This window comes from Thunnus thynnus, chromosome 5, assembly GCF_963924715.1.
Source record: "Thunnus thynnus chromosome 5, fThuThy2.1, whole genome shotgun sequence".
Classification (NCBI taxonomy): Eukaryota; Metazoa; Chordata; class Actinopteri; order Scombriformes; family Scombridae; genus Thunnus; species Thunnus thynnus.
Window position 1 is genome coordinate 2,250,204 of NC_089521.1, and position 18,396 is coordinate 2,268,599.

Consider the following 18,396-nt stretch of genomic DNA (forward strand, 5'->3'; position numbering starts at 1 on the left):
AACTTTTAACTGTAAATTTCCTGCAGAAGTTGAGTGATAAGAAGTAATAAATACCATAAGCAAAATACAGCAGTAAGTTTGATAGATAAGGGCAGAATTCTGCTTTATCCCTTTTTCCAGGAGAACAGAATCAGTTCTGTTTGTGTGGTTGAAAGTGAGGTTTCAAGTTCTTTTTATCATGTCTGATTCCACAAACATTTTGTGCTGAAATTTCTTTTGACATTAACTCAGTGGACTGACACGGGTCACATCAGACAACACCCAGATAAAAATAAGAAAACATCTGTATCTTTCAGTTTTTTCCTGATTTTTCTAAAACATCTAAGCATCAGTTACCATGCATGTTTTGCTTCTACTGCACACAGGAGATGTAATGTGACGTGTCAACAGACGCCTGATGAAATTCATGGCAGAGATCTTTGCTCTCAATCTGATTTGGATGCCTGTTTCCTGCACTGACAATCCAAAATTGCTAATGAAGTTTGGTGACTTCTTCATGCCACTTGATGTGACTGCCCTCTAGTGGTGTTAGCTGGTCACTACATTTCATCACATCATGACATTTTCATGTATTTAGCATGAAAATAACAACTGCACCAGAACAGACCATCTGCTGCTTTTTATAGTCGTGTCCCAATTCAATGTCCACAACCTCCAAGAGTGTAAGTTGTGTGGATACTATTATTCATTCATTGTTTTGAGATGAAACATTACAGCTCATACTGTAAACTATATCATGGAGCCTGCGCTTACCACTTTGTTGAGAGCAACTTTCTGTTACACACTTGGAAAGTCTTGACTTTACTAAACAAGTTGATCAGGATCAGACCGGCCTTATAGTCTTTCAAAGGTGTATCCACAGGTACAAAGCTGTACTTAGTTAGCACACATAACTATTCTGGTTGTCCCTTCAGTCTTAAAGTTGTCAATGTCCAGCTCCTTCTGGTATCTGCCACAGTTTACACTGGACTTCATGTGCACAGTTCTGAGACCACACACACACACATACACATACACACACACACACACAAAACAGCCATGTGCGGTATTTTTTTTGTGTGTGTGTGTGTGTGTGTGTGTCCATGTAATCAGTTCACACCGCGTCTCTCTTCTCATTGAACTCCATCAGATGTTGACGTCCCGCACATCTGTAGGTGTAGTCGAGAGGTCCTGCCCCTCACCGATATTCTTAGTTTCCATGGTTACCGAATGTTGCTGTTGTTGTGCATGTCTGAGACTGGTTTCCAGCAGCGACTCGATTTGTTCCTGACACGCCCTCAGACAGTCCTGAAGAGTAAAAGTTCAGATTAACTCAGTTTGTCTTCATTTCTAGTGGTACGTCTCGGAGAAGACAGCGAGTGTAATGTGTACTAATCAACTCATGGACAGATGTACTCACCGGGTCACTCCTGATGGTCTGTGCCAGCTGCTCTGTCAGTTTCTGAGACATCATGGCATTGCCCACTATTCTCATCTGTAAGCCCTCCACTGCTGCCACCATGCTGCCTGCTGCCACCATGGACGGAGGGCTGGCTATGAATTTAACGTCTGCGGAGGATCATATTGTGACGGTTTGTTAATAAAACAGATAACAGACACAAATAAAAACAAGAGAATTAGAAATAAGTACACTTAGGATGGATTTTGCAGTGAAGTAGGATACACCCTATGTCTTGTAGATAAACTTCTGAAATGAACAATATTAACATATTCATAGATTTTGGATTTTTAATGAGGAAGAGAGAAGATGTCATTTTAAGAATTTTAATGAGGTTAATGAGTATTTTTATATTTCTTAAAATATGACTGGAGGGGATCTTTAAAGAATTTGATACAGCTTGATTTTTTGATAAATTATGTTTAAAAAGATTTTTAAAAAAAACAAAAACAAAACTGCTCCATGTGATGTTTTTGGATTATCCAGAGTGATGAAAACACTGAGAAATTAGTTGCAGAGAATGATGTAGTCTCACACATACCTGTGGCACACAGCGCCACAAAGGTCTGAGCATGCTTCCTGAGTATGGGCCTGTTCTCCCTCCTGATAGGCAGCTGAGACAGGAAGTGGTCAATGAAGTCCAGAGGGGTCACCGAAGCCAGGTCCCACTTGAGCTTGTTCAACACCAGCAGCTCCATTTGCTGTGAAAGGATGAGGACAGAGAGAGGGACAGAAGGACAGGTTCAAGTGTGAGCCAGAGCAACAGATGCAGGGATTAACAAAGATGGCAGTGGATACTGCTTGTACACTTTTGGAGATTTTGGGCTTTATGGTAGTACTAGATGGAAGGTGTAGGGGGGGTTACCAAAATCATTAGGAAGCCTCCTCTGGGGATCTTGGATATTTTGCGAATACAATAAGGGCCATTTATTAGATTTCTCGCCAAGGCGAAAAGGGTTGGTCAAGCTAAAATTTTCACCTGCTCCAAGAAGGGTAGAGAGGTCAGTAAACCCATGAGGAGTCATCTTCTACCAACCACTAGATCTAAACATCTGTTTGGGGTCACTACTAAATGACCTACCAGCAGCTGAGTGGGTGTGATAGAGTTGTCTGTGTAGATGCAGAGTTTCTCAGCAGTGAGTGGGATGGTCTCCTTCAGCTTGGATGCCAGGAACATGCAGGCAGCTCCCAGCAGCTGCAGGTGGTTCTTCTTGGTAGGTTCCACTGACAGGAAGCGGTCTATGTAGTTCATAGCCAGAGGGAAAACCTCCTCCTCACACTTCTGCTCCTCGCATACCTGCACAAGACAGACCACATAACAAGAGTGATTAGCCTTTTTATATGTATAGCAAGAAAGTAACCAAACCATTCACAACTGTGATTTTCTTTAAAAATGTTATCAGCTAGGCTGGTTTGTAACTCATTTCCACATCAATATCCATTTAAAACTGACTGAATCCTGCAAAACCTTTCAAAGTATGCCTCTTATAAGAAAACAAATTCACAAAAATGCGTTTTTGTAGAATTTGACATTTTGCATGGCCGAGATCATGATTCAGTGACTGAGATATTGTAACAGGAGGATGCACTGATTGATAAAATACAGCATAATATGGTCATTTATGTCAGGGCAGAAGGAATATTAAAAGATTAATGTTAAGACTGCACTAACTAACCAGAAATAATGATCTCATTAAAGTGCATCTTTGATAATTAATTCTTTAAATCGTTTACCATGTAAAAGGTAAACACTGATGTTTGCAGCTTCACTAATGTGAGGATTTGTTGCTCTCTCTGTTTTATATTATTATAAATAAAACAATTAAAAAACAGGTCAGCAACAAACTCATGATACTGACGTCAGTATAAACTGGATTGTTTTACATTTATTTATTCAGATATTAACACAAAGGTGAGATTAGGTGAATCTACATTTTAAAAGTAGTGGGGAGCAACCATAGCAACATAACAAACAGCAATCAGCCAACAAGGCAGAAAAAAAACATTGTGTGGCCCAAATATATTAAATGACAAACATCAAGGCTGAACAGCATCACCCTGCATAAAAGACACAAGCACAAGACAACAATAAATGATAGAAATAGTACAGTCCCAGTGAGTGAACACATGTTGAAATGTTGTCTAAGCAGCGCATTAATGCAGCTCCTCACGAGCCACCAACACAAAGGCAGCGCCTGCTCTGCCGAGACAGCAGCTAGCAACATTTTCCAAAAAATACTTTTAAATGGTTTAACTACATAGTGTGGTATGTATTTTAGGTGAAATTAAATTTCTTTCTCTACTGTTAAATCAAAGGTGCTTGTGAGCGCATGGAAATGGTTTATTAGAAGTAAAGAAGGCGGACGCATTTGTTGAAGCCATGTGTTAAAAACAACCATTTCAAGCATGGCATCGTCATTTTGCTATCTTAACAGGCTAAATGTGGCTACACACGATATACATAATGGACCGGACATCATGCTCATGTAGTTTGGTTAATCTGTAGCCTTTGTGTTTGATAGAAACAAACATAACCTACATGTAACTCCCTTGAGGATGGTACTGAACACTACTGAAAATCCCCAATGTTGCGTCATCACCGTACAGATGTAACTTTGCACTACAGAGTCTTTAACAATAGAATTTCATTTCGGCATCCGTTTCAATCACCAGTATCACGTATGAAAGAATAGCATTACACCTTTTGTGACAGGTTCTTATGTTTCACATTGCAAAAACTCAACGGCGGCGCTAGTGAGCAGCTTTATCAATTCATAAAGTTGTACGTAGAATAAAGCTAAAGTTTACGCCTTGTATGCCGAATTCACCAGCGGCTCTCGTCCATTCATAAAAAGATCAAGAACTTGTTATAGCAAGCACAGAAACGTGTAAATAAGCCGGTAAGCTTTAAAACACCAGTTCTGTGAACGCGTTTCTCTTTGTATAATATGTAACTTCATTTATTGGCTCTAACTCACCTCCAACATCCAGGTAGCCACTATCCTCCTCATATACGGGGCTATTTCTCTCTGGACGCATTTGAAGTAGTTGGCAGCGGGCAGGTACCTGTCCTCTGCCCGCAACAAAGCGTGCAAGACCCGGTCAGTCAACAGGTTGGAGTCCCGGTGGGCCCTTCGGATGGCAGGCCTGTCCCCCTCACAGCACAACAAGTGAGCTTCCATTTACCTTACCCTGCCTCCAGCACTCTCACTGTTCCAGCTGGTGTCAAACCTCAAAACTAACTTCAGCTTAACTAAAAAGTAATTATTAGCTGCTCCATATCGTGGAAGCAAATTCCAACAAGTTTCTCTTAATTTATGGGAAAATATTAACACCTTTTTGTTTTCGTTTTCAATAGTTACATGTTAAATGAAATGATTCCTTATTTGTCTCCGTTGTGTCACTGGTTCAGTTTATTCCTCTCCCGTCGGGTTGTGAGTTGGTTCTTTTGTTAGAGGACAGACCGGAGCTGCAGCACTGTGTCCACCGGCGGACTGCAGCAGGTTTACCTCCACCGTCCTGCTGCTGCGCCTCTTTATCACTGAACCAAGTCCAGCACAATGAAACCACTTCCACACACAAAAAAGTCAAAATAAAAGAGCCCGCCCTTTACATCTTTCATCAGCCAATGGAGGTAACATGCACACACTACTTTTAAGGATCGATTCACCCACATTAGCCTATGAAATACCTTCTTTTCTACTTAAATGTAATATCTACCCGTGCAGATAGTTTTGTACTTTTGTGCTGAGGTTTTGAAAAGTCCAATAGTAAGATAACAACACCACAGAGGTGCATATCATCTGAGGTGCACAAAGCACTGAGAAATCACACTGGAGAAACCAATAGTGGAGGTTTGGGTTATTTCACAGAATTCTGACTTTTGTTGTTGATTAGATGAATCCTGTTTTTACTGACTTATCAGCAAGTAGGAGCCTATTATTATGTTGATTAATTTTGATGGATATATGACAAATGTTAATGACTATGACAACAGCAGTCAAGAATTAAAATGTGTAGGAACAAATACTACTTATTGTGTGCTACTGTCATTTAAACGAGAATATTTTCTGCTCTTAATTTAGTAGTAAGTAGAAAGTAATCTACTTCCGGTGTTGAGGCTAAGCTTGGATAACTTGATTCTGAACACACACACACACACACACACACACACACACACACACACACACACACACACACGCACGCACACACACACACACGCACACACACACGCACACGCACACGCACGCACACACGCAAAGAGGGAGAGATAGAGAGACACTATCAAAATACCAAAAGATAAAAATGAGATCTCCAAATAAACAAAAAAATACCAGGCACGCTTAACATTCTGATATCAAGAGGGTGGTGTCAGTTTAGCAGCATCTCTAGAGTTGGAAAACTTTGGAGAAATACCTTAAAGTTCTGGCTGGAACATAAAACTAAAGGTAATTCTTAAAAGAATCCTCAACTGAAACTTGTGAACTGGTGAATGAAGTGCTAGGTTTCACTAAGATTGTAATTTTTTTTTGTTACAAACAAAAACTAATGCCATCAGATATGATAATGACATTCTGCCATGACGCAACCTCACTACATAATTGGCACTTATATGTTTATGTATGCCGTCAGCGCACACTCACACAAAGTGAAACCCAAACTTCAGGATTCTGTTCCAGAAGTAAAAAACACTCATTCATAATCTTATTAACATTTGTATTGTAAATGCCAAGTCGGATATATTAGATTTTTTCTGGTGATAATTATGACCTGTAGGTGGACGTGAATGCTGTAATTTTAACATGACATGAACGTGGAATAAACATCACAGCTCAACAGAAGCTGTCCAGAGAATTGTATAGAATAAAACTTTATTTTACAATAAGAGCATGTGGATGATTATACTAATATCTAGCAGCCTGTCCAACCCCTGGATGCTTCTGTCTGTAACAAGTGAACAAGTTAATGCTTCCATCAACACACCAACATAGGTCACCATCACGCTGTCTCTCCTGGCTGGGCAGACTGAGAGGAACGGTTGCTGGATGTCCTGCAGCTTCTGCTTCAGTCCTGCATCAAGCTTCACTCTCTTCAGGTGTCCAATGTTGCTGCTGTGGTCTTCATCACTCACTGTGATGCAGCTCTGCTCTCACTGCAGGGTGCAGGCCTGCTGATGGACAGAAGTATACAAGATGTTCCAAAGTTTAAATATTACATATTTCATGTAGATATGGCATTTATGAGTAAATATATTCTAAATATCCTTCAATAAAGCAGTGGAATGGGTCTTCAGTATCGCTGCTTATCAACAGTTATAAAGTGTCAAATCACAGTCAAACTTTTCACAACTTCATATTCTTTAGGAAGCCATACTAACCTGGTAGATTGTATAACATTGATGGATGTTAATTGAAAGTAAAGTGCTAGATATAAAAAAGTCATCAAAGTGTTTCACAGTTGAAAGGGGTTCAGTCAATAATTTAATTTGTATCTCAAGTATAAATGTGGGCTTAAATATGTCAATCATCAAGCTGTAATAACACATGATGAAATTAAGTTGACTTTGCAAAGATTGTAACTTTACCAAGAGACAAAAGGCAGATGTGTATGAGTTACTAACAGCAAACTGCTGGCTGATTGCTAAATAAAGCAACAGGGATTAGCTAATGCTAAATCTTAGTCAAAGTTAGCATGAGCTTTAATTATTTAAGTTCAAGAAACTTGCCCAGACTGCTGTGTTACTGACCTGCATTACTCTGAAAGCATTATTATGTCTGTAGCAAACTAGTTACCGACTGGTTTTGGCTGGTTTACCTCTCCATTGTGGCTCAAATTGAGGGGGCATCTCTCTGGCCATCATCCTCATGGATGTATAAAGAGAACTGGATACAGTGTTGGAGGTGGGGAACCGTTCATTCCTATTTGGTGGAGCTGTTAACAACTCAAACATCTGAAATGTGACCTTGACTACACACTGCTTTTTGTAAGATGTCAAAAGCAAAAAAAGTTTGGAAACCACTGGTTTCATCTTTAACAATGTGTTGTATTTTAAAAGCTTGTTATATTATCCATTGTGTCAAATCTTCATCTGAAAAGTAACAAAAGCTGTCAAATATATGTAGTGGAGTAGAAAGTACAATATTTCCCTCTGAAATGTAGTGGAGTGGAAGTATAAAGTAGCATCAAATGGAAATACTCAAGTAAAGAACAAATACCTCAAAATTGTATTTACAGTAAGTACATTACTTGAGTAAATGTACTTGGTTACTTTCTACCAGGATGGACAATACCACTCACCCAGTGCATGCTGGGAGAGGCTCCAGAGACCAAAGACCCTAACAAGGGTAGAAAAAACTTTCACGAACAGCTGAACTCTCCCAGTCTGTAGACCACCAATGAATTGATGTCAAGGTGTAGATGGTCTTGTGTGAGAGACAGAGACAGAGATCTATGTAGCCATGTCTCTCTCTGTCTGTGTTTGTGACCTTTAACCTCAGTTTCTCAGGGTGGCCGGGTCCAGGGTCATACTCTGGACACCACATACAATAGCAGTCTATAGATTCTATTGATTCATTGTGATTGATCCCCTGCACAATAGAGACTGATCTGTGGTGATTGGCTTCGCTAGCCTTCTGCTATGTTGTATGAATGCTGCTGGATGGGTCTCGGCATGCAGAGCTCAGACCACTATAACGGTTCCAACTGACTGGTGGGACATTCAAGATTCAAGATTCAAGATTCAAGATTTAGTTTATTGTCATTTTTTTATGTACTAGCATACACAAAAAAAACAAAAATGCTGTTCCTCCCATCCCACTGTAGTGCAACAACAACAGAAAGAATAAAGATATATATCTAGAAATTCCCTTAAAAAATGATAAAAACATATAAATCCCAAGAGAAAAAACAAAAAAAGAACAGTTAGCAGCACAGTGCATTTAGAGAGAAAGTGCATATTTCAGTTGGATGTTGACTACTGGTACATGTCTCAGTTCGATGTTGCAACCTAATGTCAACGAGTGACCAGCACTGATGGGGGGGTAGTTCCAGAAAACGAACATTCACCACCATGATTGCTGGAACTGCCGGTTTATATGAGTTAGCAGTTAGCCTAACTTGCACTCCTCTGGCCCCCGTTTCCAGCTCCCAGTTCTCTCCCAGCCCGTATTTCTCATAGCAAAAGTCTTTGTTATGAATGTCCAAAAGAAACTGCCAATCATAGATATATTTCCCTTGCAATCCACACAATGACACAGATGTAGACATAGACATGGACTAAGACACTGTATACTCGGAACTAGGAGAGGCGTCACAACCAACGTTTGCAACATTGGTTGTGATGCCATCAGACCAGTTCATGGGGAGAGAGAGAGAATAACACCAACCAGGAACCCTTACACCCCATTACAGTTTCTCCTTTGGAATGTTGGTAACAGTGGCAGGTAGCAGTTAGCAGTTGACAGCTAGCTAGTTGTTTTTATTTTTATTTTTTTAAAAATCCAACGCTGCTGTTACCTCTTCTTTTGAGTCCTTTCTGAAGATTTTTTTGAAGGTTGTTTTGCAAAATGTCCCACTTTTTAAGTCCAAGTTTGAGATGTATTCAGGAGGTCATTTTTTGTGCACCTACTATCTCTTTTTTTTCTACAATATGTGCTCTTTATGTTATAAGAATCCAGGAACAGAAACATTTTTCTGGCACACTTGTGATATTTTTTATGACGATTTTATCATAAATACTTACCCATACCTCTAATCTAATAACTCTGAGTGTGCTGTATCACATTCAGCCTCCAATTACTTTTGTCTACATAAACATACATTCATTCCAAGCTTTACAAAGATGCTGAGATCAGAGCAGCACGAGAATGAAAGAGACAGAGTGTGTGAACCCAGTAATGATGCTGAAGATGAATGTGGTGGCAGCTATAGAGAGCACACAGAGGTCTCCATGCTGAGGAATCTAACTTACCATCTTTCACTGCATATAAATGAAAAGAAATGGACCTGACAAAATGACTTCCCAGAGACAGAGAGGAAGATTAATGGTTGAAAATAAAATTGAGAGAGAGAGAGAGAGAGATAACTTTCCATTCATTCATTCGTGGTAGCTGCCAGCTAACATTAGCCTTGCGCTTGGCAAGTTCACATTTAGCCTATAATTGAAAGTAATGTGAATGTAAAACAGGTCAACCAAATCTCCTCACAACAGACGTCAGTCTGACTGGTTTAATATAAGATAATCTCCAGACCTGCTCTACATGATGGAGTGATGTGTGTTCACTCTAGTTAATGTTAGTCCAACTGCTGGAAACAGCTACTCAGCTGCAACAGACGCACAAATACTGTCACTCCAACTTTATCAGTCCATTTACTGCCACCGCTAAAATGCATTTTCACTTTTACAGTTCATCATGTTTGTGTTGATTTTGTTGGGAACATGTGTAGTTAGAGTCCTGCTCTCTGACACTCAGCTCTCAGCCTGCGTTAACCAAGCAGCTGCTTTTGTTCAACATGCTAGTTTAGCGTTAGCATGAACCTCAGATAGTTAAACCGGATAGCCGCCAGACAACAACTCTGTGGAGTTTCCACAACTTTATGCTTCAGAGTCATGGATGTCAGTATGATACAATGGGTAGATTGAGGTACACTGTGACTTTTTTCTTCTTTCTTCCTCCGAAGGCGGGGAGGTGCGTTTATGTTACAGTTTGTGCGGCCCTTACTGGCAGTCACCAAACACACCTGTAACTCAATGTCATTAAAATGTAAGAGGTTCCTCCTGGTGGCCCAACTGCATACTACAGCAAATCTACAGAACATTTTCTGACAGTTACAGCACAAATCCCTCGTCTTCTGCAAATTATTAACCACAATTATCTGATGATTGATTAATCATTGACATCCCTACTTTATATCATATATTTTCGCTTTACTAGTGGAACCAATTTTCTTGTCTTCCCTTTATCTTATGTGTATAGTAATTATTAATTAATAAGAAAAATAAAGTATGTACTGAAAAGTTATGTAGATGGTTGATTATTTGAAAGAGCAAAAACTGAGACAAGCTTTACAAAAGAGAAAATGTATCAGTTTCATTTCATATACAAAAAAGAAAACTGGCAATAGAAAAGCTGTTCAAAAGCATCTTCTTCCCTTGAAACACAGTTGGTCTAGAGTACATGGTTATGTGTGGAGTGGTGCTGAAATCTCATAATTTTACATATTGTGTTAATCGTGTTATTTGTTTAGCAGGTGTCAAGTTATGTAACCTATAACATGTTTTACAAATTGCAGATAGGGAATATGACTTGGCTGTGGATTGAAAAAAATTTCAGTCAAAAGATTTATTTTGCTTTAATCCTTGTCTCTCTCTCGCTCTCTACCAAAATATAACATAAACTTTGTTTTCCATTTGATTTGTCAGTTGTTATGCATATAGTGTTTTTGTTCTCTACACTCGCTCTACACTCTCTTGACTGTATGCCCTGAACTGATGTCCCCCTTACATTACTTTTGCAGCATTAAGATTACATTAATTCTAGGGTGAGTTTCTTGCTCTCCTTATGTTAAAATCGACTGTAAATCCACATTTAAAATCTGATATTTAAAATTTTTTTCCTGGGGGGGCATGTCCTGGACCCCCTTAGGGGGTTTGCGTCTTTGTCACCTTTTTCACCCCTGATGAGTTTACACCCCTGATTCAACAAAAGACAGTGACTGCTGGGTAGATGGAAGTTGTAAGAATTGTTTGCATTAGCATTTCAAAAAAGATTACAGTAAGGGAAAACAAGAGCTAATGGAAATTTGAAACTTATTTGCACCACATCAACACCAAGATTCTGCAGTGACCTGATGGCCAAGCCGACAAGCGAATCCAATTAAGAAGTCTAACTCATCTGATACTAACACATCCTGTAGTTAGTGACATGCGGCATGATGCATTTGAAAATGTGTATCCCAAACAGTTTAATAATATAAATACGTATTCATTCAGTTTGTAACATTTAGTGCAAGCAGTAGCAATGCAGAAAACATCACACTGGAGCAATAAAAGTCTATACTGTAACTATTTCCTTCCCTTAGCATTATCATTTCTGTGGGCATGTTGTATGGATTTGGTTAGTAGTGAGATTGCTGGCACAATAAGAGCCAAGTTGCAGAGCAGGGGGTTAAAGCAAGAATAACATTGGAAGAATGCAGTTAAAAAGCTTAGATAAAGGAGAGAAAAGAAAAGAAATAGAGAGTGTGGAAAGTTAAAAACACAATAAACATCAATTTGATACAGATTGGCTGTGCTCCTCCACACCTGTGGAGGCTTTTTGAAACTAGCCAACCATTCTCACGCCACTGTGAATGTGACTGAACAGCACGCTTCAAAGATAAAAAGTCACAACTGGACGTGTAAAGTTTAGGTTTGTGATGCCAGCTATAGAAGGATTTGAATATAGAAAGAAAGAAGATAGAAGGAAAAAATGAGGAGAAACTCTCTCTCTGCTGCTGAGAAGAGTCAACAAGAACCACTGGTGCCAGACACACTGCAAAAACTAATATTGACCACAAATGACCCAAACCACCCAATAGCTGACTGTTGGCTGGGTGTGGCAGGGCCCTTACAGCGACTTTGGGATGCCCTGAGAGATGACGAGCTGATGACATGTCTCTGCTTTCCTACACTTTTTTCTATTTACATCGTAGTGCTAGGATTCAATTTGCATTCATCTAACAATGTGACAGCCTCAAACAAATAGCATACAGTCTGACACAGATTATTACTTATATGTAATTAGGGCTGTCTCATACAATGTGACATGCATTGAACTTACAAGATCACTGTTGTCGCACAGTCTAAAGGCACCTTTAGGTTCTTTCATAATCCAGCTGTGCAGCACTAACACAGGGAGAAATGAAGAGTATGTCAAGCCACTCAGCGATGCGTAGGAAAATTGTGCACATCATGGTAGAACCACCACCTGTCAGACAAATTGTGAACAGATATCAATTACAGGTAAGGGCTTGTATAACCTTTAATTGGCAATGTAAAAGTAAACAAAAGGGTAAAAGGATAGGTTCCCTCAACAAGTAATGAGTAAAAAGTCTCATTGCTCAACTTTTACAAGGTTGCCTCCCCAACACTGTTTGTTGTGTACCCACCTTTTAATTCACTGCTGCATTACTGGCACTGCTGATATGCAGCAACATATGTTCATAGAATTACATAGCTGCTAATGAAGTAGAATTGCTGCATATCAGACGGCGTCTCACACACATACAATCTGTGTGTGTGTGTGTGTGTGTGTGTGTGTGTTTAATGTTGAGGGAAGGAAGGACGCTCTAAGTGGCTCTCAAGTGCGTCAGCGTCTTTTAAGTCTTTGAATGGCCTGGTATCACGGCTATCAAGTCTGGACACCAGGACAGAGAAAGGACCAGGGCTTCTTCCCAAAGAATCTGCCCTTCATCCCCCACCACCAGCCTCCGATTCCGTCCCTCACTGGGGGGATGGTGCTGTGCTGTGTTTCCATTGGGGGTTTAAAACTGAGCACTTTACTGCAGCATGTTAGAGAACAATTGATGGCACCAACAATTTGGAAAAGAATACTTTTACAAATGTTTTGTGAATTCATTTGAAATCAGAGGCAGTACCATTAATGTTTTTTTATCAGTAGGAAAAATATGACTTGTAAAACCTCAAACTTTGCACCACCCACTAAATTAAATATACATGTTTTCTAGAAGTGCTAAGTCAAATATCACTGGAATTGCTTCAGATTCCTCTGAACTGAGGAAGCCTTTTGGGTGAGAGGCAAAACATCTTCAAGAATCTAAAGCAAGTCTTAGATTTAGTACCTCTACATGTACCACACACTGTATGACTGAGTCTTTACAGACTTTTTGCTAAATCATTGTCTACCCCCATAAACATTTTCATATTTATTTGTGCAACATACAGTGTATTCCAGGATGCACCCCAATAATGTTATAATGATATGCTCTGTTAAAAGTTTATTTTGTTAGCTGCAAGTTATTGGTAAGAATTAGCTAATGGATACATTTCAGGCTCCATTCAACTGTAGACCTTGATATATTAACACATTGTATCTTGTTAGGAACCTAGTTACCAGTCTTCTTTTTGAGATGTTGTGTGGCTCACTGCACCCAACTGTTGCTGGTCAATAAGCGCTAATTCCAGTGCAAACAGTGCCTAAAACCATTAAGTCAAAATTTAACTTCTACAAAACTAGATACCGTACAAAGTATAACTAACACAACTTTAAAGTTCATGGAAGATTTGTTTCTCATTTCTGATGGAGCTATAGCCCAGCAGGTTGCCCTTTTTCTTCCAGTCTTTGTGCTTAGCTAAGCTAAACACGTCTGTCTCTGGTCATGAAGACATGAAACTGATATCAATCTTCTCATTAAACTCTGAAAACATTAGACTGATATGTTTTCTTTTCCAAAGTTTCAAGAATGCTAACAACTGGTTTACCAAAGAAATGCTAACAATGCTCCCAATATGGCAGATAGGGAATAGAATATTTCTGCCTGGCAGAAGAAAAATATATACATTTTCAAATCATTGAAGTTTGCTTTGAATACATCACTAAATATTAACAAGTCTGCCACTGACCCTGAACCTAAATCCGTATCATCACTGTTTTAAATGGTACAATGTGAATGTAACCATGAAGAAAGAGTTGAAAGAAGAGAAAGAGATGGTTTCCCCATAAAAGCTTTCTAAACCAAGGGTACAAACACAATGGAGCATAATGAAAAGATGGATAGAGTAATTGTCCTGTTAAGTGATCCGAAAAGACAGGGTAGGGAGGGGGTGGAGTGGACAGCAGTGTGTGTGTGTGTGACACAGCGCACTGAGAGGCCAAGGGTGCTAACAAGAGGAAAACCCCAAGACAATACACTCCTCAGTGGGTGCCCCTCCTTCTGTCTCTACCCCCCAAAAGACATAGAAGTAGAGGTTGGATACCAGAGTGGACTGCTAGGACCACTAGAAGAGTCCAGTGATCTGTACCAATCAAGTAGTGACATCCCCTGATCTGTTGCAGTGGCCCATCAATATGACATTATTCAGTTTTACTGATTAGTCTCCATGTTTAAACTGGTAATGATCAACACCACAAGGTTGTTTTGTGGGACAACTTTATAATCTTACTCTGATGTCTGATTTATTATAATGGATAATGGTTTTTGCTCAGGCAGAGCACTTGAAGTGAAACTCCTAGTTTTAATTACTTTCACATGGTTGAGTGGAGAAAAAAACAATTCTTGGCTTGAGTTTCACAACAATCAAAAAGAGAGGGATTGGTTGTTGCCAGTTGAGTCTTTCTCAATTTTCCCATATCACACTGCTGGATAACATTTGTGTTTGTTGTGTTTAATCTGTATGTGTGAACAGGGCTCCCTCCACCATCACAACCCAATCCCAATATTCTCAGCTTTTCTCAGCTCTAAGACTTAATGTTCATGTATGTGTGTGCATTTTTTTTAGGATGAATTAGTTCATCAGCAGAATCCTCGTTGCTACTCAGATTCTTTGAGAGCTCCTTAGAGAGCAGAACCTTTGGTGTAAACCTTCGATAATCCGTTCAATAGGAAAATACTAATGCCTAGAGAGAGAGAGAGAGACAGAGAGCGTGTGAGTATGAAGCTAGCAGCTGTGTACGTAGCAGTGCAGTGTGTACAGTTTAGGCTATTTGTCAGTGAATAAATGCTACAACTCCTCAAGACCCAAGCCAAGTTCCTGTGTCCTACTTGCCACTTGCTGAATAATGTGAAGGGGCTTAGCCCCAAAGTTAGCAACAATGAGTTAGCCTAACCTGACAGGTTCACTTAGGGTGGATTGACATAAGGTGGACCAGCTAATCTCACTGTAGTGACAATCTCAGCTGCTCCTAAACAGTGAGTAGAGAAATGTATGGCTGCTGAGTCTCTCCCAACTTTTGCTCAGCCCCCGTTCCCTGGTTGTTGGGCTGACGGTGGCCAGTAGGAACATTTTGACATATCGCCCTGATGTATTCATCACTTTTGTGCATGTCACACAGGTGTTCCAATTAAATACGTTAACACATGTAAACACCAGAACGTATTCAGTCACATCCCATGTAAACAGTGGACGTGAAATCTTCAATCAGAATGATTTCAATCAGAATGAAAAAAGTATTCATGTAGTCACAGCTAATGTAGCATCCAGTCTGCCCTCAGTCCAACATGTGAGGAAGAAGTAACGCTGCCCCAAGGCACCTCAGCAGCAATGGCAAAGATTTTGAGCCAGGCTGAAAGCTGTTGTAAGTTTCGCTGTAGGACTGTCCCTTCATTAAGTTTTAATATTTTGTCAGGCAAGAAAGTAACCATTTAGATTCCCAATATGTGGTCAGTTTATACAAATAATGCCTATTTGGAAATTTGCGCCAACATTGTCGGGAGATGCTGCTACATGATCCAATAAACTGATCTGTGCAGCTCTTTGGTAATTTACCACTGGCTCTAATGTCTCTAGCATTTTGATATCTTGACAACACCATGGCACAGATTCATTGTAAACACTAAGCTTTATACTATATTTAGTGAGTGATAATTTTATGAGAGTGGTGGTGGTGGGGTGATGCGTTTGGGGGGAAGGGGAAGGGTGGGTGGGAAATGGGACTGTGCTTTCTGGTGTTTTGTTTGGTGCAGGTGGCCAAATCTCACATAGTGCACCTTTAATGACCTGACCTTTTGTCCACTGCCACTGCCAGGTGTAACATTCTTCTTGACCAACACCGAATAGCTATTTCAAAAATCAATAGCCTCATTTCCATGAAATTTGCTTTTCATTTCCATGGTCCCAAAGTGATAAATCCAAATGTTTTTGGTAATTCCCTGACCTTTCCTCTAGAGCTACCATCAGGTCAAAATGTCCACTTGTTCTCAAGACATATTAAAATATTATGGGCAGATTGCTATTGAGTATACTGAGAGCATGCATGCTCCTCAGAGGATGAACCCTTTCTAGTGTGGACACTAGTGACATCATCAGACCAACGTGTCAACTTTGAAAGATATTCAGAAGTATTCTGATTTCCGCAAAATATGCAGTGGATATTTACAGCTAGAAATATAGATATTTGTGGTTATTTTGGTATGAAAATTATTAATTTTGAAATAAATGTAGACTATATCACTTCAGCAGCTTCAGTTCAAAAGTACCTTAGTATCATTACTGCTCTCATCATCTCGGTATCATCTCTGCTCTGTGTGTGCAATGACAAACCCAGTCATACATGAAGCTCATATTGTGCTCTATTCTTTTGAGGAGTTTGAATTTGCATTTAGCTGATGCCGGTATTCTCAGTGTCTTCAGCTGTGTGAGCAGCAGTGTTGCTGATGGTGCAGGCACTGGTTGTTGATATTCAAATCCTTACTTATTGCATGGATGGAACACAGGGATGCATTCAGAACTGTGCACTTATGTCATGTCTCTTTTCACTAACCAAAGAATGATCAACGTTGATCAACATTTTTCACCATTTTCTTACATTTTACAAAGCAAGTAAATGGTCAGTGGACAAACCTATTAGTCGAGAAAATAATTGACAGATGAAAATGATCTAGTTGCAGCCCTAATTTGGTGTGTAGTAGAGATGGACGTACATGTTTATTGCTCAGCTTAATATTTTGGTGACTGGTGCTGCACCTGACTTGTGAAGTGGGAGGAGAGGTTTTTAGAAGGATTTGCAGTTTCAGACCAGATAAATACTGCAAGAAACAGCCACAGGTGCAGTTCCTGTAGCTCTGGATGGCACGGGCACTGAACATGACCTACTGATTCCTTCTCATCATGCCAAACCAAAAGTGTTTCCATTTACCACGTCCTCACCATGGGTAACACCTACAGATATGCAGGGTGTGTGTGTGTGTGTGTTCTGTATCACATTTCATTCCTCCTGTGTGTACCACCATCAGTGCTTTCCCCTGAAGGAAAGATAGAGTCACGAGATTCTCACGAAGCCCAAACACTTACATTCCTTCTTTTATCACACTGTAGCTATTCACAGACTAAGTACAGACTTTAAAGAAAAAGTGTGGCAGTTAAAGCAAGAATAAGTCAATTTCACTGATCCTGATTTGACTAAAGTTGCCAATAGTCAATATTTTATACAATATATCAATAATCAGTAATTAAAGTAAACTGTAATCAATTTCACCTCGGATCTGATTCTTATCAGGGTGGAAAAACAACTTAAAATTATAATCATTAAGGTTTTCATTACATCAAACCTAATTTTTGATACTGTTTATGGTCAGCATTTCTTCATCAATAGTCAGTATTTTTACATTCTGTCTGTATAGTAAGTGGTCACGGGTGGAGTCCATCTCTCTCACACAGGATTTAAATTGCCTACACATGCACAGTGCATCTACAGGAAATGATGCATGGTCCTACTGGATGTGATGTGGAAAGCTAAAGTCAATATGTAATGTAATTTGGCACAGACATGCATATCCCCCCCGGATGTATTCTAGTGACTTTGTTAGTCCCCTGACGTTTCATCTAGTGGTTGTTTTTTTTTAGTTTTTATGGGTTATAACTTTAAAACAACACAAATTAAATTTGTCATTCAAAATTGCTTCAGATGACAATATGTAATATGAAAGGGGTCACTTGTAGTGATGAACCCACAGAGAATTATCACATTACTCTGCAGTTCCCAGCATTGTTTTGGTTTTACGGCCGCAGATATACAGTTTTGGTTCAGTCCCATTGCTGTCAACCATCAACCATGTTTCCAGCAGGAGCAGGCAGCTGTTTTCAGTGAAAACCTCTGATGAACCCACTGTAAACTACCTGCCCAGCACTAAACAGCAGATATAGTGGAGCATTTAGCAGCTAAATTGCCAGATATTTTTCTCAAGAGTTGGTGTAGAGCAAAACAGAGCTAAAAGGAGAATGAATATTGGACTTACATTCA

The 18,396-nt window shown here is 39.6% G+C and overlaps 1 protein-coding gene across 1 annotated transcript; it reads right to left on the reverse strand.

The window, feature by feature from the left end:
• Nucleotides 1–1,061: 1,061 nt before the first annotated feature.
• On the reverse strand, nt 1,062–4,998 carry LOC137182461 (G1/S-specific cyclin-D1-like). The gene is made up of 5 exons (XM_067588680.1): nt 4,417–4,998; nt 2,520–2,735; nt 1,980–2,139; nt 1,400–1,548; nt 1,062–1,287 (listed from the first exon to the last, which is right to left on the reverse strand). Exons 1-5 carry the CDS (start codon nt 4,618–4,620, stop codon nt 1,126–1,128), a joined length of 891 nt encoding a protein of 296 aa, XP_067444781.1. The 5' UTR covers nt 4,621–4,998; the 3' UTR covers nt 1,062–1,125.
• Nucleotides 4,999–18,396: the final 13,398 nt, after the last annotated feature.

Bases quoted from the DNA above. Each gene is read 5' to 3' on its own strand.
- LOC137182461 (XM_067588680.1), bottom strand. From the start codon at position 4,620: ATGGAAGCTCACTTGTTGTGCTGTGAGGGGGACAGGCCTGCCATCCGA. The intron at 2,736-4,416 runs GTGAGTTAGAGC...TGTCTTGTGCAG, and splicing joins TGGCTACCTGGATGTTGGAG to GTATGCGAGGAGCAGAAGTG. The intron at 1,288-1,399 runs GTGAGTACATCT...TTTACTCTTCAG, and splicing joins AGACCATCAGGAGTGACCCG to GACTGTCTGAGGGCGTGTCA.